Source organism: Labrus bergylta, chromosome 5, assembly GCF_963930695.1.
Source record: "Labrus bergylta chromosome 5, fLabBer1.1, whole genome shotgun sequence".
NCBI lineage: Eukaryota > Metazoa > Chordata > Actinopteri > Labriformes > Labridae > Labrus > Labrus bergylta.
The window spans coordinates 11,156,644-11,170,056 of NC_089199.1; the positions used below are offsets into that span (position 1 = coordinate 11,156,644).

Sequence of the window (13,413 nt, forward strand, 5' to 3'; positions counted from 1 at the left end):
CAATTCATTGTTTCATTTGCATATCGTCGCATTAGGAAATGAATGAAATCTTATCGTTGTTTTTAAAGGCGTTCATGTTATTAAAGGGAAAATGTGAAAGCAAAAGGACGCAGAGGATATGAAGTGATTTTATGTCACACATTTGACTTGTTACATTGAATAAGGTAAATACTTTTAGCTCTTTCAATGCCCCTTTAAATAATTTAAGAGCCCTGAGTGGTCATCTGGGCCTGCAGTGTGTTTAGAGGAGGTGGAGCAGTATTGCTTCCATGAGGCCGTGAATGTGAGGGTCTACTGGGATGTGGTGGGTGGGGCTCTTAACAGAAATAGGACAGCTTTTGCTATAATGAGAGTTTATATCTTGTATGTTTTTGGGAGATAAATGGCCTCCTGCAGAAGGGGAATGGTTCTCGAGTGTTGCTCCACAAACAAATGAGCTGTTACTGCAGCAGGGGTCTAAATAGGATTCATAATTTCAGAGTCCTGGGACTTTACGGCTGATCACACTATTCTAGGACGGGTACAAGATCGCCCCCTAGAGGCCTGGAGAAACCCAGATAAAGAGGAACAAGAGTGAGGGTTATGATGGGGGGAGTGAAGCTTTAATATTTTGACATACTGTATTTGCAACTGACTTCCTACATACATACATAAAGCCTCTTCATATATAATCCTAAACTTCATCTAACCCTAACCCTAACCCAAAGATAATAAATCTACTAAATTTCTACAGAGGAAATGGCTGTCTGACTAATCTGCTTCCTTGTTTTATCTTAAGCTAATGTCTGCACATCCTTGTTTAAATGTTTGTACTTTTGGCATTTGGTTCAGCGATCCCTTAATACAAGACAATCATTTCACCTTAAAGTAAGGTATATTGGTATTTATGGTGTGTATGTACATGGAGAACTTTGTCAAATAATAAAAATATGTTTAAGAAATAAAAAGTAGTCACCCCAGGTGCACTACACACACATTTTAAACCTGCCACATCAAGATTGATCAGTTTTGAGTACAAATATCTTGGTGTTTTGGACTTTTCATATTTCCAAACAAACTGTTTTTGTTGAGCTGTATTCTGCCGTGACTGAGACACTTTCTATCAACCTGACAGCAGCCATGAATTTTGATCTAATGAGCGTAATGCACAATATCCACCTCAGTCACACTGCACACATATATGAAGATGTTGGTTCTGTAGTGTGAGAATTTTGACTTGTAAATCTCAGGCAAAATGTTGTTGTTCTTTTAAATACAAATTAATTTCCTCCATTAGAACTTTTGCATTAAAAAGTTACAACCGTGTTTAACTTGTTCATCTTTTGGCTATCTAGACTTCAGTTCCTACCTGTGCTTTATACACAAGGTCACCATCCCTCACTTCTCATCTGTTTGTTTGTCTCTCTCTCACACACATAAATCAATGTCCCTTTGACTTCTGACATTCACACTGCTGTTTTTCTGTTTCTTTGTAGAAACTGGCCAGAGAGGCGGAGCAGCTTCAGCAGGAGCATGTATGGCAAGACGGTGTGACGGTAAAGTGGGACACCTGCTCCTCTCCCTCTTTCTCCAAGACAACTTCCTTATTTATTTATTTTAATTCCAGGAGAACTGGTTTGATGTCTGATTTTCTGTCTTTTCCCGTCTGTTTCTCAATTCCCTATTTAGATATTCTCCTATTTTACGTTTAACTCATAAATGACAATGTGATCAGCATCACAGAGAACATGTGGTGATAAAAACTTTTAATTAAGTGAAAAATACAACACACAGTACAACACAGTCCCATTTGTCTGCAATAATTGCTTACATTAGGGGTTGATATTTTCATGGTCTTTGCTATTATCTAAGAGTCTCTGGTCTGTTTTGTTTCCACTGTAAGTTGAACAATACATTCTCTTAAAGCTGACCTTTAAAAAACAAGCGATCCACTCTTGAAATCTGCCCAAAAAGGAGAGATGATTTTGTTTTTGTTTGTGTTTGTGTTTGTGCGCCTGTTTGCTCCACTGACTCTCAAATTCACAAACACTCAAATGCCCCACAAACATGCATGCATACTGATGCATACACACACACACACACACACACACACACACACACACACACACACACACACACACACACACACACACACACACACACATACGTATATATAGCCCAACCCAATAGATACACATGCACATTCCCTCCTGTCATATCCTCTGTCTCCAGGGAGACGAGCTCGCTGTCATGGTACACTTCCCACAAATGGATTTTTAACCCAGCGCCTCCTGGGGGATATTTGAGAAAAGGCTTTAACTGATTTAAAACGAATAATTATGAGCCCTACTTCCCTGCAAAGTCCATTTTTATTCATGGTTGCTTACACTCTGAAGCTGTAGTCTTGGGGTGGCTGGGCTGAATTTCCCCCCTCTCCATCCCTCCACCCATCCCTCCCTCACTGCTGGTCCGAGGGCGGGAGCTGCAACGCGGCTGTCCTTTCATCTTAGGCCTTAGCGGGGCTGATGCCTGCCTCTCTCTGCCTGATGTGTCTAGCCATGCAGGAACTGGAGCCTGGGTCACGGTGACCACACACAGAACACCTGTTCATAAGAAGCTGCATCCAATATGGCATCAATATCTCCTCAAGTGGAAAAGTCAGCACTCACTTTAATCCTCCCCGCCCCTGCCAAAAAAAATGTTTCCCATCTGTTTCTCCTCTCCCACCTTTCTTCTCTTCTTGTTTGACTTTCTGTACAGTCAACACCCTCTACACCTCAGTCACATTCATATACATTTTTTGTAATCTTTGTGTCTTTAATCAGGCATGAAAACTGTTGGTATATCATATTTTTACAAATCCTGCAAATGAATCCTAATGGTGCCCCTCTATTAATAATGTATTGCAGCTGATTTCATTTGCCTTTATAATCAGTCCAGGTAATGAATCTCAGCAGGAGGGGGGGAGCTGTGAAACCATTAAAACATTCTCACAAAGAGTTTGAGGGGGCTAGGGGGTGGTGTTGAGTGGAAGAGGTGGATACACCACATTCTTGCAAGAAGATTTTTTTTTCTCTGTAGATTTTGTGCTTTCCTAATTTCTCTTTGGATGAACACTCTGCTGACTGACACTCTAATTAGATTAGGGCTGCATGCTCTTTGGGCATATTAGGAGTATGCGTCGCATCTTAAACTAGCGGGTGGAGCAGTCTGTCAAATGAAGAGAAAAGGTGTTTATGCGTGAGAGACAGTGTGTTTTGATAGAATTTTATTGCGCGTGTGTTCCAGTCTGGGTTGGAAAAGCATAATGTGGTTGTTTGTGTTTGTCGCCGAGTGGGTATTTATTTGTATGTGTTTATTAACGGCAGGTTCGGTACCTGGCCCAGCCCATCTGCTCGCCTCGCAATATGGTGACATCATAGAGACTCAATGACTAGCCTGTTCCTCACAGCGGCTGCCATCACAGCTGTTACCGTAGCAATGGGAAGAACTCAGCCTTTCTCCCTCTCACTCACACACATACACACACCTTTCAAGCTTTTCCCTGGTCGAACTGCAGGACTGTTTTTTCGGACCGCCCTGACTGCTGGATATTATGGATGTCAAAATGTTGATCGTAACAACTGTTGTGGTGGTCGTCCAGGGTTTTAAATCCATTGGAATGAAATGGCTTGTGAAATAGACATTAAAGTGTTGAATTGCCATTCTCAAGGTCAGGTGCCCATCCCTCTGTGACACTCCAGTTCTGTGTTGGCAAGGCGAAGCTGTTTTGTGATTCTCACAGGGATGCAAAAACTCTGAAAATTATGGAAAAATTTGGCTTTGTTTTGTAAAATTTAAAATTGGACGTCAAAAAGCAGAACAACTTTCTGGATAGCATCAGCATATAACTTATTTCACATGTTTCTATTTGAATATGGTTATCAAACAGTTATGTACAGTGTTTAGGAAGGGATTTAAATGTTCTTCCCCACAGAGAAATTGTATTCCTCTCGGTGATATGATTGCCTGGGTTTTTGCCAGTTCAGAATACTGCTTTTAATAGTTTTTTTTCTTCTTCCTGAAAACCAACAAATGCCAGTGTTAGGGGCTTCTTAAGCAGTATCCAGTCAGAAGAGGGTCCATGAGGCAGATTGGCCTCACTCAAGTTTACATAATTAACAGAACCCTTATTTAACCTTAAGACATTAAAAGCACAATTATAATATTACATTAACAGAATCAGAAAGCAACGGAAGAGTTTTTAGACTGGCCTAGCTCAAATGTTAGATTCCTCATTCTCTGAATCAAACCAAACAAACGTCTGTTAGCTACTAAAAGCAAAGTTCTGCTTCTCTGGCACAGGTTTTGGAAATTAATGAAGATGACATTGAACATCTTACACTTTTTTAAATTAACGTAATCATAGATGCTGGTGCATTTCATGGTGAAGTTTCCTAACATGCTAGGTTTTCTCTTAGATCATTTTGGTGGTGGATACACTGTGCAGATTGGACTTTTGCGCCATATGCCACAAGTGATGCTGCCAGCTGGAACCAGCTTTATGTGTCTGACAAGCTGTTCTAACATGTATTGTAACATTTTGAAAAATTCTGTCCAATTGGCACATAAGTTACTAAATATTATTTAAATAATTCTTTATTACGGAATGACTATATACTAGTGTGATTATGGGTAATTCCATTTTTTTCCCACTAAAATGTAACATTTGTACCCTGAAGTATTGTCCTGACAGATAACACATAAGTGATTAGTCCATATTGACCTTGTAAATTACTTCTGAAATCTATGTTAAAGAAGTCCACTATTCATCGTTAGGACCAGTTTTCAAAGAGTTTTACACTTTTTTATCATATCTTAGTACAAACTGGACACCTCTTTTGAGTCTCTGATTGCTATTTGAATGTATTCTAAATTTTGAGCATGGCCTACTGTATTTCATGTGTGGCTGACTTTTTAATAAGAATTGTTTACCCTCTTTTTAGAAGACCAGTTCAAACAGTATCCTAACATAATCTTCCTCCCCAAATGGGAACATTTGTCCAACAGTGTCCAACATTTAAAAACAGTTTTTTATATTACAATCAAAACTTTTTTTGATACATAAATTAGTGACTGCACTATGTGACTTGCAAATTGTAGTTTGGTTGAATAAGCAAGCATCTTCTTCAAAAACAATAGGACTAAATGTGAAATGAATTGCTTGTTGTGATTTACCACCTCACTCGGTAGTCTAACTCACCTAAAAGTTGCTTTAGAGCTTCTTTCAGCATACTATTAGAATGTTTTACACATCTACCTTTGTGTTTTGGTTTATGCTTCTGTCTCTTGTAAAGTAAGATATTTAATAAAGTAAAAAGTTCTTAAACCCATTATATGCAACCCTCATACGAACAAAATGACCAACTACTGGAAGTTTACTACAATTCTATATTTCTTTTTTTGCAGTAGACCAAAACCTGAGATAAAAATCAGTGAATTTTTAACTTGTTCTGTAACCTCTGAATGTGTAAACAAGCAACTGTTTGTGTTTGCTAATATTTGCATTATAAATCCTTGGTTCACAGACCTGCTGCAGGTCCTATAACCTTTTATTGATTTAGCAAACTTTGGTATATGTCAAAAAGGGATTATTTTATTTATCTGAACTGCATAAAAAGAAAAAAAAAGCACCAACTAGTTATTGGGTGGTCAGTAGATGTTGGGCAACTTTGTGAAATGATTCCTAAAACAATCAGTGCTTCCAAAATGGAAAATGTTCTCCAGTCAGCATCATTTTTGAACTAATGATATAACCAACAATAGATTAACAGCTAAATTATCATCAAGGTTGTTTAACCACTCACTTTCTATCATGTGTTAGCTACTGATGATGACCACTGTCACTTAGCTGAAGGAGAGTTGACACAAAGTGCAAAACGTTGGAACAGAGACACAAGATTGGACGGAAGAAAGGACGGAGATTGTGGAGATCGGCGGAAGACATGTACTTTCCATCAGATTGTGATGTGGCAGCTGCTGTACGTTTGAAATGCATTAGTGCTAATAGCTGTGCCATTAGGGGAGAGAGAGGCACTCTGTTGATGGGTTGCCATGATGAAACCAGGGAGAGGGGGGTTACAAAGAGAGGCACGGAGGGGAGAGAGACGTGTAAGTGAGAAAGCAAGTGAGTGAGGGAAGAAGGTAAAAAGACGGTGAAAACGGGAAACAGCGATGGAGCCATCTTCCATGCCATTTACTGCAATCATCACTCTCTAATCAATCAAGCCTTTCATCATAGGACAACACAATCTCTTCTTCTGCCTCTGTCTCTCTTCATCTCCACTCAGCCACCCACTCTCATACATAACTATGGTGTACGTGTGACCTCTTTCTCACTCTCCATACATGTGTTCATCTGAAACTGTGTTATACCTACATTCAGAAGGTACATAAGCTAAAGTGTTCGCCTTTCCAATGCTAACAACATTTACTCTTCTCGTCTTTGACCAATTCTCTGAAAAAGATGAAGTACATGTCCATGGTACATTCAGCCAATATTTCAACCACATTTTTGACAACTCTTAAGTCACAATAGCTTCCCTCAGAGGTTGAACATGACCTTAAGTGTAAGGGGCACTAGCTAGAGTGACAAGGGTTTGTTCACTTGACCAAGTTCGGCTCCTTTCATAATGCCTCTATTTGAGATAATTGGCCCTTCAGAGGGAAATGAGTGAGAATCATTGTGGCGACTCTCAGCCCAGCCCTCGAAGCTACCGGCTCCATTAGCCACAGAATACATTAGTCTAAGGAGGGCTGCCTTTGACAGATTCAAATTCAGATTCTGGTAAAATAGACAAAAATGAACAGAAGCCTCACCCTGTTTTCATTTTATTTATTATTTCTCCTCATCCCACTGTTAACCTGTCAGTTTTCTATGATATCCTTTTTTTGTCTTTTGGAAATGTTTCCAAACATCTAGTTTTCATGTCGCATTGAACAAAACAGGCATCAAGTTAACATTTCTTCCTAGAAGATGCATTTTATAATTTGTAAGCGATTGAGGTTTCTAATAGCTCCCCTGCTCTACTTTCATTAGTGTCGTTGAATCTAGAATACTAGAATATGCTTCTGGCGATAGTAAGCAACACGCTAAAGAGTTTTCTCTGCAAGCTATCTGTAAATGACCATCATGTGTTGCTCATTTTCTTTTTCTTTTATTCCAGAATTACATATACTGCATGTATCTTATTTTTAAAGTTAGATGCAGACCTTCAAAAAGCAAAAGCAGAAATAAAATTGATTATATCCAGCTGGAATCTGTCCATCAAAACTCAAAAAGATGTCTAGCGGGGGCCAGAGTGGGAGTTTGGCATACAGCTATGTGAGCTCTTTTTACATATACTGGGCTTATTTCAAACACTGATAAGCATAGCCACACATTGTGTAATCACAAATAAACTGCATCTATTTTCATTGTGCTCTTCTTCTTTTTTATACTCCTTATGGCTGCTAAGAGACAGAGTGCTTGCAGCCTGCCGAGCACGTAATGGAACTCATAAACAGTGTTATCACTGAATCCTGAACCATGCAACGGACTTCCATCTGCTCGCCACTGGAAGGGAAAGAAATGAGGAGGGGCTGTGTGGAGAAGAATTCCTGAACAGTATACAATTTTACAGAGCCTCCTCCGTTTCAAATGTATCTGATGGTGATGTCGCCTCAGTAGAAAGTTTACTCATACTCAGAACTACGATGCACCTGTAATGGGATCTTTACACACAATTAAGATCAAGACACATTTGTTGAGTTGATCAGTTGGTATTAAGTCAATGCTGAATTTACCGCTCTAGTATTGATTGAAGCTTCTCCCTCCTCTTGAACTCTCCTATCCTTCTGTCTTTTCCACTGATGCCTGGCTATCAGCTGCAGTGTTGCTCAGGGCTTTGATCAGGCCTTTGGTTGCTGTAGTGACCCAACTGTTTGTTAATTTCAGCTTCTTGATTGCAGATGGCTGTAATTAGTTTAAGTGGAGCTCTCCAAGGTACAAATGTCCTTTTCTCCCATTTGTTTCCATTTCCTTCTCCACCTTCTTTTTCTAAATCACTCCTGTGAGTTTTTTCACATCTCAACCCTAGTGTTACCCTGCTGCTTCAAGAGAGACCTCTTGAAAACTTCTACACTCGAGTAGGGAGACTTTCTGCAAAGTCTTTGGTGACTCAGAGTAGAAGAAGCACTGAAGTACACGGGCAGTTTATGAGAAACTCAACGATAAAAAAAACAAAAAACAGAAGGACATAAGTTCATGTGTGTCAGTAGGAGTATGTCCAACTGCGATGAAGCGCTAGCCAGGGGGGAGGGTTGAGAAAGTGGCCCCCATGTCTAAATCCCACTGATCGATCTCCCTGCCTCACAGGAGATGAGAATCAATAGTCAGAGAAATCCAGTGAGTCACGCTGCAGACCTTGATTTTCCCATTTCAACACTTGGCCAACACCCATGAAATGTTATTTTAAAAGCCCATCTGGTCAGGGTAGGGTCATTATAAAAGAGAAGAAAAATGGACTGACAGCACTCACTAGAAAGCATAGTTTTGTGTATTTCATGATTATTTTCTCTTTTTTTTCCACAATTGCTGAATGCTGTAGAGCTAAATTAATTTAGTAATTGAAATAAAATTACAAGAACGTTTTTTATGTCCATTTCATTTGATTAGAGTTTAAATGAGAGGTGACAGAATATGAGGGAGGAAGATGACTTGACAACACTTTTAGCAGTAGCCTTACTTGTGATGTTGGTAGTTTTTGGATTTCTTGTTTTTATTGAAACCAGATTAACAGAAGAGTAATCTATCTTTGAGTGCAATCAATTATACTGGTAGATTGTCTAAGAAGTAGAAGTATGTAGCCTTCTCCTTTAGTGATGGAAAGTCCAGTAATATTTCATTATACATGTTGGCATTCTAACAGCTAATGGATTAGCCTATTGCATAGCCTATGTATAACTGTATCTGTATAACTTAGTGTTTGCTATCCAGGCTCTTGTCTCCAGCTCTACAGATGGCAATGACCAAAATGCTTGGATTTTGTCATCTTGGGCTTCACCTAAAAAAATGGTCTTAATGTAGTCTTTATTAGAAGATACTAATAGACGTTATATTTCAGACTTCATTGTGTTAAAGTGGGATCCAGGAAAGTAAAGTATCTGAAGAGCAGTGCCAACAGACATGTTATGCTGTAGCAGAGGAGGGATACCTGCCCAGGTTTTAGTGTTTGCTTGATGTCCCGGCTGTCCTTGATGCCCGCCTGCAGATATCCTAAAGCAGCCTTCCTTTTGTCATTTGAATGTTAAAATCATTGTGAGGGACAGCAAGGCATCTGATGGAAATGATTACAGGGTCGGAAATAACAGGTTTCCTTGAGCTGTCGCTGATTGTTGATTGGCCACTCTCAGTCGGCATGTAAAGAGGAGGTGGTGACTTTTCTGGACTCTATGGACTTGCAGTGGTAAAATGGCTCCGAAAAGCTCTATTCAACCCTCCAGGAAAGATTGAACCTGGAAACACTTTGCTCAGATAAGTGTAGCTCCAGTGTCATACCAAGCTGTAGTTTGATTGGACAGGCAGGTCCAGGCGGAATACTAAACTGTTTGTGATTGGTCAGCCCAGCTACAGATGCTGTAAAAAACGTTATATGTGGATAATGCATTTCCTTTATCAAACTCCTCTGGAACCTCATGATAGCATTAATATGTCCACTGCTTGTTTATCTTATTTGTCTTTATTGGTGTTACAGCACCTCTTCCCAGCTTCCCCTCCGATGATCAGATTGGAGGCTTTTTTTGGGAGGTGTTGGCATGCGTGTGTCATGTTGGATAGGCTTTTTATCTGGCACTGTGTCCATGCAGTGGAGTGATGCTATCAGCGTTAAAACCTGCTCCTCAATGGAGCCCTGTCAGCCAACAATGGAGAGCAGCATTACCCAGAGTGCAGCAGGACAAAGCCTTCTTTCCTTATCGTGGGGTTGGAATATTCACAGACTGATTTGACTGCTTTTACCAAGGGGAAGTGTCAAGCTCTGAAAGGAAGAGACTGCAAAGCAGAGATGGGAGAGAGAGAGAGAGAGAGAGAGGGGAAAAAATGGATGGAGAAAAAGAATGAATAAAATGGTTTCAGTGACCTGGGGTTGTTTGCTAAGAAACATTTAAAGAGCAAAAATTGCAGCTTAATTCGGGGAAATTGGGGGCATGGATTATAACCATGGCATATGTAATCTTAATATTTTTTTAAATTATGTATTTTTAATTTTTGTCAATAATCAAGAGCACTGTCTTTCTTAACTGTCCTCCCTTAGTTTGTCCTCTATCTCTTGAGTTGCTGCCAATCTTGGTGAGAGTCTTTGAAGTGAGAATGCAGTTAGAGGAGGCATGGTGCTCCGTGCAAAGGGGTGCAGGACATTGATGAGATGCGCATGGAGAATGTCATTCACTTTGCTGAATTTGCACCGCGTACTGGAGCTTTAATCTGGGGGCACATTTGTTTATTGGCATACAAATGAACATCTGCATGGAGCTATGCTTGGACGCCATGGTCTCAGCAGCTCCCTAATCGCTTAAAAGCCTGGAGATGCATAGCATGCCAAGGAGAGAGTAAAGCGAGGGCGGGAGAGAGAGTGAGGCAGCGGCCGCGCCCAAGGCCTCCCATCATGCACTCCTTTATCTGACTTTCTCTCCCGCTCAATGTTTCTCTCACTTTCTTCTTTCTTCCAGGCCAACAGTTCAATTTCCAGTGTGCTGCTTGTCTCTTTATTGGCTTGGCATTATAAAGTGGCATGTTGGTGACCTTCAGTGGTTAAGACAACAGCCATATTTTATAAACCAAACACCTCAAACAACATGTCTGCATTCATTTGTAAAGTGATGTGACAGAGCAACAAATGGCTTTTTCTAGGACCGTGGCACTTGGCAAATGAAATCCTGAATATGTAGGAGAAAACACTATAAAGGAAATCTCAGACTACAGAATCAAGTGCTAAAACTTAATTTCAAAGATATTGAAGTCTTTCATTACCAAAATGTCAAACTGTATTTTATTTCTATTTTCTTAAACTCACGGTTACATATATAGGAAACAAGATCTTAACATCATTACCATCAGAAAATATGAATTTATTGTAGGGCTGTAACAAACTGCATGACTTTAGTTAATTGGAGCAAACTAGTTAAATGTTGTTTATCAACTGCATTTCAGCTTCTTGGACCTGCCAGCTGCTGGATCCTCCATTAAATTCTGAGCACAAGCAATATGCGATCCCTCAAGATAGAGATAAGATTCAAAAACTACCCTGAATCAACAAGGACCGCCCAAAGAACAAGAATTCATATTTTATTCACAGGCCTCGGCCCCCCTGCAGTAAGAGATCAAAGCCCTTAAATAGCTCTAAGATCTCTGACAAATTTCTACGTGTCGATGATTAATTTACCACCGACGAAAGTCATATTTTATGAGCTCACCTTTTGACACGTGTTCAAACCTTTGGGCCATATAAACTAAAGGGAATGAGCAGAACAAATTTGTTTCTGATGGCTTTATGTGATTTCATTTTGACGTCTCTCCTTTCTGCATGAACGCCCTTGTGCATATATTTCCTTTACATTCCATTCTCCACATGAAATTGGATGTCAGTCATCTCTCACTTTACATATGTGAATAGTAATACACCTGTGTGTTGTGTGTGTGTGCATTGGATTCAGAAGGGGTTTAGCCCGAGGATTGCCAGAGAGGTCTCACAAGCTAATACAGCTGAGTGTTTATCTAGTGCGAATGTCTTGAGTTTCACACCGTTTGACACCTAGAGATGGGATATAAGGATGCTGTGGAATTAGAAAGACAGAGGGGGAGATAGGTGGAGACAAGGGAGGAGATTGGAGTGGAGGAGATAAGAAAAGGAGTCAGAATTTATAGCACCATAACGGCTTTGTATCAAACTTTACGTGAGCAGTTCTTTCCTGCAGCCAAATCAAATTGTTTGGTTTTCAGCTTCTTAATTCTGGTTGCATTTTCACACTGTGTGTGTGTGTGTGTGTGTGTGTGTGTGTGTGTGTGTGTGTGTGTGTGTGTGTGTGTGTGTGTGTGTGTGTGTGTGTGTGTGTGTGTGTGTGTGTGTGTGTGTGTGTGTGTGTGTGTGTGTGTGTGTGTGTGTGTGTGTGTGTGTGTGTGTGTGTGTGTGTGTGTGTGTGTACCTTGTGGGTTGATGTGCCTGGGTTAATGAAGAGCAGTAAATGAAATCCTTTATTGTGTTTGATATAATGTCAGCTTCCATTAGGGAAACTGGTGCTAGGAATGATTACTAGACAATCAGGGCCAGGAGAGGGGTGCAGTGTGTGTGTGTGAATGTGTGTGTATGTTTGTGTGCGTGCATGAAAGACGTTATGTGTAGCGGTTTCTGCATGCTTGTGTGAACACCCCAGGGCACGGCGGAGGCACTGAGTGTGTTCTGTAATTATAAAATCATTAGCAGGTGTCCAGAGGAGATATGAATATGACTGTAATCTGTCCTCACCCATGATGGAGCGCTTGTCACACACTCAAATGTCAACCTGTCTCAGGAAGCCTGTTGAGAGAGTGCATCGATTCAAATTCAAAAGATTCAGTCCCAGTGATCACACTCAGTCATTGCATGCGCCTCTACATATGACAGCCTTTATGAACCATACTTTTTTTCAATTGTTAGCCTATATGCTTTCCTGGACTACTCATCTGTCAGCTTTATCTTTACATGCAGCACAATCTAGTTTTTAGGGGCACCAGCCTTCTCTTGAAAGGGGTATTTGTGTAAGTCATGGATGACATTTGAAATATCATGCAGCACATGACAAGAAAACAAGTAGGCATAAAAACGCCCCCATCGTTGGACTGACTGACAGGCGTACCGGAGAACAAAAGACAGGCAGCCATGTATCTGGTCAGACATAGAAAACGAGCAGACATTGAAGCCCTGGTGAGGAGACAAAGTCACATTGTAATCTAGAGCAGAGGACCGGTTTCTATAGCAACAGTAGGCATCTAACCTATGTGCTGCTGCTTTTGCTGAAATCTGAAATTGGTGAGAGGAGGCCGGTACTGAGTATGGAGAGATTGGGAGAGATGGAGATAAGGAGGGCAGAGTGGGGGAGAGGCGGAGGAGGAGAAGAGAAGGGGCAAAGGGAGGGAGAAGAAGTAGATCGAGATAAGAGTGAGGAGAGGGAGTGGGGAGCAGGGGAGGATTGATGTAAGGGAGGGGCTGGAGATCATCACATGACCTCAGTGTTTGTCTCCGGTTTGGAATTTGTTGGTCCACTCAGTATGATAGATTTAATTTACTGATAGCACTTTATGTCTGTGGGATTTTCTCCGACTTTGTGTGACTCTTTATTTGAGTCTGTCTCTCAGCGTCGTACCTGGACTCACTCTGTAAA

The 13,413-nt window shown here is 40.6% G+C and overlaps 1 protein-coding gene across 3 annotated transcripts in view; it reads left to right on the forward strand.

Annotated features, from left to right (window-relative positions):
- The window catches only part of cacna2d2a (calcium channel, voltage-dependent, alpha 2/delta subunit 2a), a 146,973-nt gene that overhangs the window by 73,067 nt on the left and 60,493 nt on the right, over positions 1 to 13,413 (forward strand). For all 3 annotated transcript variants that reach the window (XM_020629031.2, XM_020629032.3, XM_020629033.2), the window contains exon 4: positions 1,476 to 1,535. In XM_020629031.2, the coding sequence (XP_020484687.2) occupies positions 1,476 to 1,535 (60 nt within the window). The remainder of the gene's footprint in view (positions 1 to 1,475; positions 1,536 to 13,413) is intronic.